Here is a 17,326-nt window from a genome sequence, read left to right on the forward strand (position 1 = left end):
ATTTCTAGAAGCATGGCATTCCAACCGGAACTCCATCAACAAACACATTGATTTGGAGCCTATCTACCACCCTCTGAGAAAAAGAACAGGAAATTACATCACCGACACAGGAAATGTCATCACCAACCCAAGGAAACCTAAACACATAAATAGAAAGCGGGATATAACACCAGCGCTTCACCGGAGGCCCACTAATGATGTTACCTAGAATGGTGACAAAACATCTGAAAACAAACCTTCCAGCTCAGCAAGCAAACTTGTACCCAGTTACAGAAATGATTTGGATGAAGGGTCAGAAGGCGTGGTTGCCAAATTTGCTCATGGTACAAACATAGGTAGAAAAGGAAATTGTGAATATGACACAGGCAGGTACAAAAAGATGTGGGTAGATTAAGTGAGTGGGCAAAAATGAGACAAATGGAGTATAATGTGGGAAAATGTGAAGGCACAAAGAATAAAATAAAAACACGTTATCTGAATGTTGAGAGATTTCAGAACTCTGAGCTGCATAGGGATCCTAGTGTGCAAGTAATTAGGAAAGCTATTAGAAGGTCTGTTGTGATTGTAACAAGGTTAGCCAGCTGGAGCTAATAGAATATGAGTTCCCTGACTGAGGTTGTTAATCTGATTCAATCAGGCAGCCCTGGATGATGTATAAAAAGGGTAGCAAAGATGCTGACACTTCGGTACCTGACTCTGAATAAAGCATATTAAAGACATGGATGGTCCATTTGTAAATTACAGGTGGCTTGGTGATGGGGTACCAGCCTCTATGGAGTTATTTCAATGCCATCATTTATCGCAGGGGGAATTGAGTACAACATTAGGAAGATTGTGCTTCTGTTATACAGAATGCTGGAAAGATTGCATCTGGATTACTGCACACATTATTGGTCACCTTATTTAAGGAAGGATATAAATATATTGGCACTAATTTAGAAAAGGTTGACTCGATGAATGCCTAGGTTGGGTGGATTGCCTTACAATGAAAGGTTGGATAGCTAGCCTTCTGGTGTTTAGAAAAATAGGAAGCAACTTGATTAAAATATATAAGATCCTGAGCGGTCTTGACAGAATAGGTGCGGAGTCAATATTTCTCTCATGGGAAAATCTGTAACTGGGCGTCACTGTTCAAAAACAGTCATTCATTTGAAACAGAGATGGCAGAGACCTTGATTTTTTTTTAAGGTAGAGCTAGCCAGAATTTTTTGTTAGGTAGGAGAATTAAAGGATATCACTGGTAAATGGGAATATGGAATTTGAAACACAAATGCATCTTATTGAATGGCAAAGTTGGCTTGAGGTGCTGAGGATCTACTGCTCTTGGTTTGTATGTTCATCTGTTATTATATGATGGAAATAAGTAAATATTACACAGCAGTTACAAAGATGTAGCTACATGATGACAGAAGTAGTGTCCTAAATATTGAGGGGTATTTGACATTCAGAAAGCATAGGAACCTAGGTAAAAGGGGACAGATTTTTCTGTTAACCAAAGACAGCATTGGTGCAATAGTTAGAAATCGGCTTGGTTCAGGAGATCAGGATGTAAAACCAGTTTGGGTAAAGATGAAGATTAGTAGGAGAAAGAAGATTGAGTGATACACAGAACCCCTAAGAGTAACCACAATGAAGCACAAAGTATACAAGAAGAAATGCTGGGTGCATGTGATAATGAGATGGCAATAATCATTAGTGACTATAATCTACATATAAACTAGAAAAGTCAGATTGGCAGTAGTAACCTGGATGAGAAGTTCAATGATTGTTTTCAAAGTAGCTTCTTAGAGCAATGCATTCTGGAACCAACCAAAGAATAAATTATACCAGACTTGATATCCTGTCATGAGACAGGATTAATTAATTACCTCATCCAGATCATTTTTATATATCCTGAATAGCTGGGGCTCAATTGCTGATCCGTGCTGTACCTTGGTAGTCACTGCTGTTATGAACCAGACCCTAACATTTCTCACATAAAGGGCTGTGTTCTACTATGATTTAAACGGTCAATCTATTAGGCTTTGAAACAAACAAAGTTGGCATAACTTTCAACTCAACTAAAATACTTAAGAAAAGAATACATTATTTGAATATTAATCATCAACTGTTCCAATATAGCTGCATCCCATGTACATCCTTGGCCAAGGCAAATTCAGCAAAACAAATATTCTCACATACTGTCTCCTGTAGAGGAAGAAGGAATGCCAAAAGAAACAATCGGGAAATTTAGACAGAGAAATCAAACTTCCAGCTGCTGCAAAGAGAGAGCTGAATCTATCAGCTTTAACAGCGAAAAGAAACCCAACTTCATCTGAAAACGCAACGAAAACCTTGGGTTGTATGAGCATGACTTTACCCACACATGCTTCTTTTGTGTAATTTAAAAAAAAAACTCAAAGAGCTCAAAGTTGTTAATCCACTGAAGCAGACATTCTAGCAACACCTCTCTGCAAGAGAAACAGCACATTTTAAGACCCTCTTAAAGGCACACAGCCTGTAAGTTGGAAAATGGCATATTTATTTCTATTTCATGTTTGCCAATCAATTCCAAATCCATGCGAAATATTGCCCTCTGTCCTATGTGCTTTAATTTTGGCCACTAAGCTCTTATGACAGACATTATCAAAAGCCTTGTGAAAATCCAAATATACCATGTCCATTGGTTCTCCCTTATCTAGTCTGCTAGTTACATCCTTAATTAAGCCCAGTAGATTTGTTCATCATGATTTGCCTTTTATAAATCGATACTGACTTTGTCTAATCCTGTAAATGCTTTCCAAATGATCAGTTAACATAACTTTTATAATAGACGCTAGCATTTCTCCATTATTGATATTCAGCCAACTGGTCTTTAAGTTTCTTTTTTAAACTCTTCAACCCTTTTGTACAGTAGTGGGGTTACATTTGTAACTCTTCAATCTGTAGGAACTGCTCCAGAGCCGATGGAATTTTGGACGGTGACCAACAAAGCAGGCCCTGGTGATGTGCCTGCCTTTAATCCCACTATTTTCTGCAACACTCTTTCCTTACTAATACTAATTTCCTTCAATTCTACCCTGTCACCCTTGGTTCCATAACATTTAGAACAAAGAACAAGCAAAGAACAAAGAAAATTACAGCCCAGGAACAGGCCCTTCAGCCTGCGAAGCCTGTGCTGATCCAGATCCTCTATCTAAACCTGTCGCCTATTTTCCAAGGATCTGTATCCTTGTGCTCCCTGTCCAATCGTGTATCTGTCTAGATAGGTCTTAAATGATGCTCGCCTCTACCACTTCCACTGGCAATGCGTTCCAGGCATCCACCACCCTCTCCGTAAAGAGTTTCATACATATCTCCCTTAAACTTTTCCCCTCTCACCTTGAAATCATGACCCCTAGTAATTGAGTCTCCCACTCTGGGGTAAAAAGTTTCTTGCTATCCACCCTGTCTATACCTCTCATGATTTTGTAGACCTCAATCAGGACCCACTTCGACTTCTATCTTTCTAATGTAAATAATCTAACCTACTCAACCTCTCTTCATAGCTAGTGCCCTCGATACCCGCCAACATCCTGGTGAACTTCCTCTGCACCCTGTCCAAAGCATCCATATCCTTTTGGTAATGTGGTGACCAGAACTGTATGCAGTATTCCAAATGTGGTAGAACCAAAGTCCCATACAACTGTAACATGGCCTGCCAACTCTTATACTCAATATCCCGCCCGATGAATGAAAGCATGCCATATGCCTTCTTGACCACTCTATCAGCCTGCATTGCCACCTTCAGGGTACAATGGACCTGAACACCCAGATCTCTTTGTGTATCAATTTTCCCCAGGGCTTTTCCATTTACTGTATAATTTGCTCTTAAATTGGATCTTCCAAAATGCACCTCCTCGCATTTGCCTGGATTGAACACCATCTGCCATTTCTCCGCCCAACTGTCCAATCTATCTATATTCTGCTGCATTCTCTGACAGTGCCCTTCAACGTCTGCTACTCCACCAATCTTAGTGCCATCTGCAAAGTTGCTAATCAGACCATCTATACCTCCCTCCGGATCATTTATGTACATCACAAACAACAGTGGCCCCAACACGGATCCCTATGGAACACCACTGGTCGCAGCTTTCCATTTTGAGAAACTCCCTTCCACTACATCTCTCTGTCTCCTGTTACCCGGCCAGTTCTCTATCTATCTAACCAGTACACTCTTGACCCCGTGGACTTCACTTTCTCCGTCAGCCTACCATGGGGAACCTTGTCAAATGTCTTACTGAAGTCCATGTCTATGACATCTACAGCCCTTCCCGCATCTATCAACTTTGTCATTTCCTCAAAGAATTCTATCAAGTTGGTAAGACATGACCCTCCCTGCACAAAACCAGGCTGCCTATCACTAATAAGTCCATTTTCTTCCAAATATAAATAGATCCTATCCCTCAGTATCTCCTGCAGCAGCTTTCCCACCACTGACGTCAGGCTCACTGGTCTGTGATTACCTGGAATATCCTTGCTACCCTTCTTAAAAAAGGGACAACATTAGCAATTCTCCAGTCCTCCGGTACCTCACCCGTGCTCAAGGATGTTGCAGAGATATCTGTTAAGGCCCCAGCTATTTCCTGTCTCGCTTCCCTCGTTAATTTGCTATAGATCCCGTCCGGACATGGGGACGTATCCACCCTGATGCCTTTTAGAAAATCCAACACCTCCCCCCTCCTTATGCCGATTTGACCTCGAGTAATCAAACATCTATCCCTAACCTCAACATCCGTCATGTCCCTCTCCTCAATGAATACCAACGCAAAGTACTCATTAAGAATCTCACTCATTTTCTCTGACTCCTCGCATAACTTCCTCCCTTTGTCCTTGAGTGGGCCAACCCTGTTTCTGGTTACCTTTTGGTCCTTATGTATGAATAAAAGGCTTTGGGATTTTCGTTAACCCTGTTTGCTAAAGATATTTCATGTCAATTTTTAGCTCACTTAATTCCTCGTTTCAGATTGGTCCTCCTTTCCCGATATTCTTCCAAAGCTTCGTCTGTTTTCAGTCGCCTAGACTTTATGTATGCTTCCTCGTTCCTCTTTGCTAGCCTCACAATTTCACCTGACATCTATGGTTACCTAATCTTGCCCTTTTTATCCCTCGTTTTCACAGGGACATGTCTGTCCTTCACTTTAATCAACCGCCCTTTAAAAGCCTCCCACATATCAAATGTGGATTTACCCTCAAACAGCTGCTCCCAATCTACATTCCCTAGCTCCTGCCGAGTTTTGCAATAGTTGCCCTTCCCCCAATTTAGCACTCTTCCTTTAGGACCGCTCTCGTCTTTGTCCATGAGTGTTCTAAAACTTACAGAATTTCTGTGTTATTTGAGTCTTTTGTGAAGACAAAATCAAAGTATATGTTCAATTCTTCTGCTATTTCTTTATACCTCACCATCTTTTCCATAGCTTTTGACTAAGGAACCTACATTTGACTTTACTAATTTTTCTATTTTTACACATTTATAGAAGCTTTTACAGTCAGTTTGTGTGTTCCCTTCTGCAATGTCTCCTTCTTGATCCAACTTTATGTCTAAATTCGCTGAATTCTAAATGTTGTCCAAATCAGACTTGCTGCTTTTTCTGGCAATTTTATATGACTCCATTTTATATCTGTCACTAACCCTAATTTCTCTTGTAAATTATGATTTGTTTTTGCACCACATGGGAATGAATAATTATTGTAATTCATGCACACATCTTTCAAATATGAATCATTGCCAACCCACTATCAACCCTTTGGTTAGATTCCCAAATCCATCAGTGATAACTTGTACCTTATAAGCTCATAATTCCTTTCATTTGCATTCAGGACCCTAGTTTCAGATCCAGCTACTTTATTCTCCATCTCAATGAATAATTGTCTCAAATTATGGTCACTCTTCCTCAAAGGACCCCACACCACAAGAATGAATTTGAAACATCTCCCATGATCTTATTTGAATGGTATAGCAGTCTTGGGTCCTACATCTGCTCCTAATTCATATGTTCATAAGTAGGGAAAGGTGCAAGTTAAGAGCTAGGCCAGGGTGAAAATTTAGAGTAACTTTGCAAGATGGACCTATGAAGAGAGGCACCTAGCAAAAGCAGCTGATTAGATGGCCTAGTTTTTGTGGAAAGGAAGTCCATGAGCTTTTCTCACTTGTTGGAGATTAAAATGGAGGCCACAGAGGAAAGAGGTTTAAGAAAATGTTTTGCAGTCATTTATTTTGAGAATCTCAAGGATAGTAAGACTTTCTACAGGTATTTAAAAATAAAATTCAGTAAAGTGAGTGTTGGCCACCTAAAGAGTGTGCCTGGGGAAATAGCATGGAAAAATAAGATAATTAACCAATATCTAGCATCTCTGAACCAAATGTACAGTTGTTAAGTTTGCTGATAACACAAAGATCAGGCGGAAAGTAAATAGTGCAAAAGAAATAAGGAATGAGTGAGTATAATTTAGCAGATGAAGTGCAATATAGAGAAGGCAAACTTTGGAAGGAAGAATAAAAGATGCAGTGGTAATCTCCGTACCCCTGGACCAGGAAGCCCATGTTCAAATCCCACTTTTTCCAAAGGTGTGTAATAATAAGGTTCTGCATGGTAGACTAATTAGTAAAGTTAGTTTGCATGGGATTCAGGATCAGTTGGATCAAAATGGGCTTTATGGCAGGTGACAGTGGATGGTGGTGGGGGCATAGTTTCTCAGACTGCAGGCCTGTAACCAGCAGTGTTCCACTGGGATTAGTAGTGGGTCCACTTTAGTTTGTACATAACAGGCATGGTTAGTACATTTGCAGATGATACCAAATTTGGTGATATAGTGGACAGTGAAGAAGGTTTTCTAAAATTATAAAGAGATCTTGATCAGTTGGGTCAATAGACTTTAGCGTGGCAGACAGAGTTTAATTTGGATAAATGTGAGATATTGCATTTTGATAATACAAACAAGGATCAGACTTGTACAGTTAATGGTTGAGCCCTAGGTAATCATAGACTCGTATAACACAGAAGCAGACACTTGTGTTGTAGAGCAGAGAGACCTAGCATTCAGGTACATAATTCTTTGAAATTTGCATCATATCTCTTATTTTTAACCTGTTACTCCAATTTCTAGTTTCCTTCACAAGAAGAAATATCATCCAGGTATCTACCCTATCAAGTTCCTTCATGATCTTGTTTATATTAATAAAATCTCTATTCATTCTTCCAAACTCCAATGGGTACAGACTGACCCTATTCATATTCATCTCATAAACCAATCCCCACATTCCATTTTACTCTTAGAAAACCTTCTTCGCTGTCCACTATATCACCAAATTTGGTATCATCTGCAAATGTACAGGATGATTAAGAAAGTATTTAGCATGCTTGCCTTCATTGCTCAGATCTTTGACTGTAGCAGTTGGGACGTCATATTAAGTTTGTACAGAACATTAGTGAGGCCTCTTCTAGACTACTGCGTGCAGTTCAGGTTGTTCTATTATAAGAAAGATATTATTAAACCAGAGAGAGTTATGAAAAGATTTATTAGGATGTTGCCAGGAATGGAGGGTTTGAGATGTAAAATAGACTGGAAAGCTGGGCCCGCACGAGGTAGAGGAGTGACCTTATTAAAGTTTATAAAATCATGAAGGGCAGAGTTAAGTGAATGACAAGGATCATTTCCCTAAGTTGTGGAGCCCCAAAACTATGGGGCCTATTTTTAAAGTGAGAGCAGAAAGATTTATGAAGGATATGAGGGGCAGCTTTTTTACGCAGAGTGGTTCATATATGGAATGAACTGCTTAAGGAATTGGTGGATGCAGGCACAGTTACAGTGGTTAAAAAGCACTTGGATAAGTTCACGAATAGAAGGGTTTGGAGGGATATGAGTCAAACACAGGTGGAACTAGTGGGATAAGTTCATGAACAGAAAGGTTTGGAGGGATATGGGCCAAACGCAGTCAAGTGGGACTAGTTTAGTTTGGGAACATGGTTGGCATGGACTGGTTGGACCGAAGCGTCTGTCTCCATGCTCTATGACTCTTTGATTCTATAACATCTCTGACCAGGTTGATTAAGAAAATAGGTTAAGTAAGTTTTTTTTTGAAAAAAATTTAAAATGTAGCTCACTATTTAAATGTGGATACTGCAGAAATCTGAGGTACAGAGGAATTTACGTGTCCTGATACCTGAATCACAAAAAGTTAGTATGCAGGTCCAACAAATGATTAGCGAGACATATGAAATGTTATTGTCTATTGCTTGGGTAATGGAATAGAAAACTTGAGAAATTTTACTGTAACTATACAGTATAGATGAATCAACATCTTGAGTACAGTGTATAGCTTGATCTCCTTACCAAAAAATTGATATTAATGTGTTAGAAGCAGTCTAATGAATGTTCATGTGCCTCATTCCTGGAATGTAGGGATTGGTTCATGAGATGAATATGAATAGGGTCAGTCTGTACCCATTGGAGTTTGGAAGAATGAATAGAGATTTTATTAATATAAACAAGATCATGCAGGAACTTGATAGGGTAGATACCTGGATGATATTTCTTCTTGTGAGGGAAACTAGAAATTGGAGCAACAGGTTAAAAATAAGAGGTCTGTTGGAGATAATATCTTGTATTTCCTGATAGTCATAAGTCTTTGGAATTCTTTTTCAGAGAGCAAGGTAATTGGCCTAATCCTGCTCCGATTTCATATGATTGAATGTTTGATGGATTAAAGGTAAACAAGTAGTCATAGTGTATTTAAATTTGCAAAAGGTATTTGAGAAAGTGCTATAAGAAAGTTACAGTACAAATTAAATGAGCACAGTATTGTAGATAATATATTATGGATAGAAAATCAACTGCTAACAGGAAAGATAGGCTCAAGAGCCTGATTTTTTAAAATTAATTCATGGAAAGTGGACATTGCTGGTTGGCTTAGTATTTAATGCCCCGTCCTAACAGCCATCACCTTCTATGGGTAACTAGGGATGGTAATAAATGCTGGAGCAGCCAGCAATGCCCATATCCCATGAATGAATTTTGTAAAAATAATTTCATGTTGGTAAACTTTAATCTGAGAGCTGCAATGGTAGAGCCTCAACTGTTTACAATCTATCTTGATGACATAAGTAAAGGGCCAGAGTGTATTGTAGCTAAGGAGATAGTAGGAACTGCCAATGCTGGAGAATCTGAGATAACACGGTGTGAAGCTGGATGAACACAGCAGGGCAAACAGAATCAGAGGAACAGGAAAGTTTGACGCTTACTGAAACATAACGTTCTGACGGGCTTGTAGATGCTGAAGGGATGTTCTTCATGGAGGTATCTAGAACAAAGATCTGGATTCAGAACAAAGAGTCTCCCATTTAAGATGGAGAGCAAGAGGAATTTATTTTCTCAAAGCCATTAATCTTTGGAATTCTGTACTAGAAGAGAGCAGGGGAGTCTGGGTTAGTTAATGAATTTGAGGCGAAGTTTTGATCTACACAGGAGTTAAAGGTTTTTGGGAACAGTCTAGAAAGTGGAAGCAAAAACAGAAATTGCTGGAGAAACTCAGGTCTGGCAACACCTGTGGAGAGAAAGCAAAGTTAATATTTCAGATGCAGTGACGCTTCTGGCAGCATTTACTTTCACTCCACAGATCTGCTGAGTTTCTACTGCAATTTCTGTTTTTGTTTTGGGTTTCCAACATCTGCAATTCTTTGGTTTTTTTTTAGGCTGGAAAGTGGAGTTGAGGAACCATCAAGTCAGCCATAATTCTATTGAATGGCAGAGCAGATTAAAGGGACCAAGCTGCCTATCGTTGCTCCTTTTTCTTATGTTTTTATGTTTGTGTGCTTGGAACCAAAAATTTTTTTGGACCTCTAGATTTTCACTAGTTAGAAAGTAATCTGATTTGTCAATTTTAAGACCAATTAGATGATGTCCTGTTCACCTGCATCTTGAAACCCATTTGCCACTGTTGTTCCATGTGCATGTTTAAAATAATGCAATATGGCAATAAAGCAAGATTTCAACTTAAGTTGGAAGATTTTTTGTTAAACATACGATAGCTGGCTCGTGCTCACATAGAAAAGGGCTTTTAGATTGAGTATGTGTTTGAAAGTTGTTTTCCAACTTAAAGAAACTTATGAAATTTTCCATGTTATTAGGGAAGAAACATTGAGCTATTTGTCATGTTACTAGTTAATAGTATTTTTATGTTTACGTTGACATTTTCCCTACTGTTCATTTTTGTTTGACAGATATCAATGAATGTTTGGCTGTCCCTCGTCCTTGTACACCAGGCACCTGTCAAAACCTAGATGGTTCTTACAGATGTATCTGCCCTTCTGGATACTCACTGATTGATGATAAATGCATTGGTAAGGAGTTTATTGTTGAATCATGTTGATCATGATAAGGGTTAATGCCATGTAATTCATTGGTAGTGTAGTAATTTTTCAGGTTCATAACTAATGCTTAAAAATCTGGTGGTAAGCGAGGGATGCAAATGTATTTACAGGAAAAAGTGGTAAATGCAGAAAATTATTCTTCATTCCTCAAACAACATTGGTACCTTTTAATATGCAAATAAAGTTTTGAATCATATTGCCACATACCCATGCAAACTGGGATTTGGCTTATCCCAGTTTTGGTAGAGAGGGCCCTAATGCCGGTTTGATGATGTATTCACAAAACTGGGCTGCCCTGGATAGAGCTGGGATGGTGTCAATGTTCAGTCTAACAAGCTGTCCCTACAAGAACTACAAGAGATCATCAGCAAAAGAGGTGTTTAACTTTTTAAATCCTTATCTGAACCTAAAGCAGAGGGTCACAGGTGTATGCCGCTAAGCACATCTGGAATAGATAAGAGGTTGCTTTGTCCCAGCATATACACTTTCCCAATCTTACCTTCCATCTTGATCAGCTAACTCAACACTCCCACCCCTCCTCCCCAAATGATTTCCATCTTTACCTATTTGTATCTCTATCTCCCAATCAGTTTACCAAACATTTCGATTTCCGCCATCTCCCAACACCTGTCTGAGTATCAGTGCTGGTCACACAAATGTAGAGATATGACATTGAAATGATCTTTGGCAGAAAGTTGCTCTTTTGTGTCCAATATCTGTCTGCAGTTCACCAACCTCATCCAAACCAGCGACCAATATATCGGGTTCCCATTTCTCCCACAGTTATCCCGTGTTCTCTGTGAGCTAGGCATCAGTTTATCCTTAAGTAGTGTTCTCTATCATGTACCATATACCTATGACAACAAGGATTGTATTCATCTCAACTGTAGGGAATAAGGTTCACTGAGGAGACATTCATCCAATCTATACTTAAATCTAGAGATGTAAAATAACCCTGTTATGTTACCCTGCACCCTAATCAAAGATTAACAGAAATTTAAACTTGAAAGGTGTTCCTGTAAAATTAATTTTTCTTTCTGCAATAGTCTTTGTGCTTGTCATTGTTCCAAAGTTAACATCAAGCACTCCAGGTCAAATTTAGTGCACGTTACAGAGTGAAACTCCATATTCACTACCCGACCCTGCAATGTAAATTCACCAGTTCAACATCAAGTTACATTGCCGGAAGCAAGGTATAGAATGAGTAAACACCTAGCAAAGGTTTTCAGGTGATACATAACTTGTCCAATTAATGTAATTAAGAGTGACTCAAAAAGCAGAGGTATGACATTCCAGAGTGTGTGCTGACTTTACAATCACTTTCATACTGAACTTGTTTGATTGCATAGATTGTGCTTATTAACACTAAATCTTGAACAGTTTTGTTTGTTGACTCAGTTATTGGATTGAGAACATAGCAAAAACATTAATAATTGTCTGTCATAACTAAGCAGAAACTTCCAAACGCTTAGTTACTGCTGGATTTGAATTTGTCTTCTATCAATGAATTCGGATAGTTTCCCTAAAATGAAGTTATACCTGGAGGGTTCTTTCCATGGTGGATGTGGAATGGATGTTTTCTATTATGGGAGAACTTAGAACTAGGTTCACTGTTTAAAGGTAAGGGTCTCCCATTTAAGATAAAGATGAGACTTTTATTCTTGGAGGTATTGTGAATCTTTGCAACTCTGTTCTTGGAAAGATGACAAAAGCAGAGGCTTTAAATATTTTTAACACATGGGTGGAAAGATTCTTGGTAAGCAAGGGGGTGAAAGGTTATGAGGGTAGGCAGCACATGGATTTCTGTTTTTAATCAAACTGGGCATGATCTTATAAAATGACAGAGCAGGTGCGAGGGGTCAGCTGACCTACTACTATGCTTTGTATGTTAATTATTCACCTCTCTCATAACAGGTGGTAGCAGTGTGATTAACAGTGAAAAGATTCAGGCAACTCTGAACTGTTTGTATCTGCATACATTAAGCTTTTATAATGACAGACAACAAACTGTTTGAGCGATCTGAAATCAAGGGAATGCTTCATTTGTAGATAATTTACAACCCTTCCAAGTATTGGAGACAGCTTCAAATTTTACTGACGCCAGAAAGGTTTCCATAGATTAAAAAAAACATGGCTCACAGTTGGCAAAACTCGCTAGCTTCTCAAAATGGCTGGTTTTTTCAGGATTCCTCTCCACCAACCACCTCTCCCCCCGCGCGCCCCCCCCCCCCCCCCCCCCCGCCTCACCATCTAGGACCTCTGCACTCTTCCAGCCTCCAATACCACAATCATCTGCTTTACCATTTCTGATCACAATTTTGACCCCACAGTCAACTACGTGACTTTTCCATGAAAAGATCATATCACTGTTTCTGGCTCCAGTTTCCAGAAACAGACCTGAAAGATTTTTTTGTATTCTTGCATGGGATGTGGGCATCACTGGCAAGGCCATTTGTTGTTGACCTCTAGTTATCCATGAACTGATTGACTCTCTAGGCCATTGTTGAGGACAGTCAAAAGTCAACCACATTGCTGTGGGTCTAAAGTCACATGTAGGCCAGACAAGGTAAGGATGTCAGGTTTCCTTCCCTAAAGGACATTAGTGAATCAGGTCTAGAGATAGTAGGAACTGCAGATGCTGGAGAATCTGAAAGTTCTAGGCTCAAAACATCAGCCTTCCTGCTCCTCTGATGCTGCTTGGCCTGCTGTGTTCATCCAGCTCTGCACCTTGTTATCTTAGTAATCAGGTGTTTATTTTTGTGACAGTTGATGACAAGTAAATGGTTACCGTTAGACTAGCTTTTAATTCCATATTTTTATTGATGTCATCATAGATAATGTCTATGAGTTTTATACAGTTCACTTCTCTCCTATTCAAATTCACATTTCATAATCTGACATGAGATTTGAACCCCTGTCACCAGGGTATTAGCCTGTGTCTCTGTATTACTAGCCCAGTAGCATTATCACCATATCATTTCCCAAATTTCAACATACTGCTGTTTTTTTCCCCCACCTAACAATCAGCTAAGGTGTCAGTTTTGCAATACAGGAAACTGAAGGGAGGGTTGAGGGTGTGAGAAGAAATCAACGTCATCAAGACTTTCCTGACCTCAACAAGTACTTCTTCATAAGTTTCCTCATGCACTCCATCTTGTATGTGTCCTGCTGTTAGAATTCTCAGACTGGTATCTCAATCTTGAAGTACTAACAAAACATTCCAAAACACAGCATTCCTCTTGCACTACTGTATGTGATCTGATTTCATTTTTCAGATATCGATGAATGTGCATCAGACCCTGGGTTGTGTGTATCAGGTACATGTACTAATACTGAAGGAAGCTACAAGTGTATCTGTCCACCAGGATCAATTCTCTCAGGTGGAAGAAGGTGCATCGGTGAGTCCATGGTAACAGCCACCCAGCACTACTGACAAACAATCTTTACACCACAATTATAAGTGCGAAAATTTTTATGCAACATAACATCTCTCAGAATGGTAGATCAGAAATTTGGTTTCTGTCAAAGACTCAGTTTTCAGCTTCAAGTATTATAGTTTAGTGCATTGGAAAAGATATCAAGTGAAGATAAATTCCAGTACATATTTGGCGAAAATTGCCGTGACATTCATTTTGAAATGATCCATTTTACCTTTCATTAACCAATTCACCTTAGTCTTGTTTGCAGTAGTTCTATGATCACTATCAATAGCAACTATTTCAAAATTACCAAGGAGATTTAGATCAACATAATATTAATTGTATCTGAACCAATGGCTTTTATTGAGAACTTTATGTTTGTTTGAAGAAATGACATTCATATGTCTCTAGTTTATTGAATTGTTTCAAATTAAGATCTTCTCATAAATTTAGATCATAATCTTTAATGTTGCAGGTGTCACCTCGAGTTGATAACCTCTGTGATGTCTATTCAGTCCTCTTCTCTCCTGACTTAGAAACAAACTTGGCATATCTTATTCTGTTTTTTTGCAAGGAACTGGTGAATTAATTTTCTGCATATTGAATATTCTTGATATATTATTGTTATTCAAGGTTCTTTTCATCATAGTGACACAGAAAGATAGTTGTGTGCTCTTGTACAAAAATCACAAAGCTAGCATACGTGTTCAGCAGGTAATGGGGAGGAAAATAGAATGTTGGCATTTATTTCAAAGGGAATGGAGAATAGAAATAGGAAAATCTTGCTAAAATACATAAAAACTTAATGAAGCAACATGAACATTAGTTGGACCGCATCATGGAAAACTGAACAGTTTTGATTCCCTTATCAAAAGGGATAGGGACAGCGTAAAGGCAAAAGGTTTTCAGTTTAGAAAAGCATCATGTGTTAGGCATCATCTTCAAGGGCCTGTTCCTGTGCTGTACTGTTCTTTGGAAGATAAAGTGGCATTGGAGGTTGTCCAGAAAAGGTTCACTAGGTTGGGCCTGTACTCGTTGAAATATAAACAAATTAGAGGTTACTTTATTTAATTATAGGGAGAGGCTGAATAGGCTGCAGCTTTTTGTCCGTGGAGCATTGGAGGCTCGAGGCGGCCTTATAGAGGTTTTAAAATCATGAGGAGCATGGTCAGGGTGAATAGGCAAGGTCTTTTTCCTAGGGTAACGGAGTCCAAAATCGAGGGCATAGATTTAAGGTGAGAGGGGAAAGATTTAAATCGGACCTGAGTAGTGATTTTTCCACACAGAGGTTGGTGCGTGTATGGAACGAGCTGCCAGAGGAGATGGTTAGGTAAATACAATTGCAATATTCAAAAGGCATCTGAATGGGTATATGAGTAGGAAGGGAGGGTCCAATTTCACAAAATTGCAGTCTTGTCAATGAGAACTGTCCACTGAAGTATTGTGGAAAATTGAACTTCTTGTACCTGATGTTTAATTATGTTCTTCCAAATTTAACTAGAGGGCAACTATGCACTGGAAATAAACCTTCCTGCCAGACATTGAATCACTCAGGAGGTTTCAGAATTTTTCATGTTTTGATTGTTTCTTTTTCAAAGAACTGTTTAAATGCAAGTTCATTGTACCAGATTCATTAATTAAGAATACTGTTGTAGGTGTGAAATGTCTTGAATTTTCTTTATTGAATCCTGACTGCACAGAGAGACCATTCAGCCCATCAAGTCTATACCAACTGTCCAAAGAGCATCCCACCCAAAGCCAGCCCCCTACTCTATCCCCGGAACCTTGGAGTTACCATGACTAATCCACCTGGCCTGCACATCTTTGGACTGTGGGAGGAAACCAGAGCACCTGACGTATACCCATGCAGACACAGCTAGAACTCCATGTGTCATCATCCAAGACTGGAATCAAACTGTGGCCCCTGGCACTATGACATGGCAGTGTTAACCACTGAACCCTCTTTGCCAGCTTTACAGATCGCCAATCTGACTTGAAAAAGGCAAAGAAGATCACAACTCATCGAGTTGCAGACAGAATGCTACCATACTGTTAGTAGAACATATCAGAGAAGATATTATGATGCAGCTCGATGTGCTAAATATTAGTCTGAACACTCAGTCCACGTCTTCGATAACAAAATTCAAAGCATCTAGAACTAATTTACTCTGCCACACCATAGCTGCAGCTCCCATTTTTGTTGCAGTCAGCCCTAATGGAGTAGGAAACAGAAATTTTCTTTCGTAGCTTTGATAAGCTGAGATTCTTCTGCAAACTGGGTATTACCCATGAAATTCAATCCCCTTGTGCAATGCTGATGGTAACACTGAAAAGAATTCTTCAACAATTTTACAAGATCTATACATTGTGAATGCTGCCATCGGTACCAAAGTGGTTATATTTTTCACATCACAAGGAACCTTATTTTAAAAACCCTTGTACACTTTATTAAATATCGACAAGACATTGTGTTTAAGTAATTATGCTTCCAGTGATTTTTTTTCTTACCATAAAAGTTGTCTGCTTTTGTGAGAAGTGTTACAGGAAAAACTTATTTTGTACTTTTTTTTATATCATTTGCAGATATCAGAGAGAGTTTTTGCTTCTCTAAATTTGAGAATGGTGTCTGCTCTGCACCCAAGTTTAAGAACATCACAAAGGCAACATGTTGTTGCAGTCTAATGCCAGGAGAAGGATGGGGTGTCCCATGTGAGATTTGTCCCAAAAGCACAGAGGGTGAGTCAGATTTTGCTACAATAAATTCATTTTCATAATTGAGGTAACAAAAGTAACAAAACTTCTAGGATAAAGCTTTGAGCGTGTTTTTTATATTCTGAACAATGTGTAGAGAAGTAGAAAAGGTAATGTTAAATGTATGAATTTTGTGTTTATACTGTCTAACTAATAGAATCAATTGTTGGGAATGAACCTGCAGTTAATTTGTGCAAAAATAATCTGAAAATCAATTATAAACTGACTGCATGACATACGCATAAATAGCAAGTATTTTATCATAAACAATGACAAGCAGGAAAACAACAGCCCTATAACTTCAGAAAAAGCAAACTGACCAACCTCTAATTTTCATGAGCTTTTTACATTTTAAGGTGGATGGGAAAATCGAACATCACAGCACATGTATGTTTTCAAGTATAAAAGTATAAAAATCAACAAAATGTCTTTGCAGTTCATGTCAGCAGTGCAGCTATAATTTATATTCTACAAAAAATTTTCTTTGTTCAATACTAAGTAGCTTGAATCAATTTATATTTGCTACTTAGCTTAAATTAATAAACATATAGTTATAAAAAAAATTCCAGAACAGTCAAAATTTCATGTACCAGAAAATTATCAGACCTATCAAGCCCCTTGCAAAACTAAAATAGTGCATTCACACTACGGATTGACAAATATCTAACCATGCAATGTTCCTGGAAAACTATTCTACGCATCTAACCTTGGAAATTCTTGTTCTGATTATCCTACAATTATGATTTATTTTTGTTTTATTGGAAGCAA

At 38.7% G+C, this 17,326-nt stretch overlaps 1 protein-coding gene across 1 annotated transcript in view; it reads left to right on the plus strand.

Moving 5' to 3' along the window:
• Positions 1 to 17,326, plus strand: part of LOC125446730 (fibrillin-1-like) — a 570,259-nt gene that overhangs the window by 473,443 nt on the left and 79,490 nt on the right. Inside the window, exons 48-50 of the mRNA XM_048520489.2 lie at positions 10,239 to 10,358; positions 13,664 to 13,786; positions 16,391 to 16,543. Coding sequence (XP_048376446.1) covers positions 10,239 to 10,358; positions 13,664 to 13,786; positions 16,391 to 16,543 — 396 coding nt within the window. The remainder of the gene's footprint in view (positions 1 to 10,238; positions 10,359 to 13,663; positions 13,787 to 16,390; positions 16,544 to 17,326) is intronic.

The sequence above is a fragment of the Stegostoma tigrinum genome, chromosome 36 (assembly GCF_030684315.1).
Source record: "Stegostoma tigrinum isolate sSteTig4 chromosome 36, sSteTig4.hap1, whole genome shotgun sequence".
Classification (NCBI taxonomy): domain Eukaryota; kingdom Metazoa; phylum Chordata; class Chondrichthyes; order Orectolobiformes; family Stegostomatidae; genus Stegostoma; species Stegostoma tigrinum.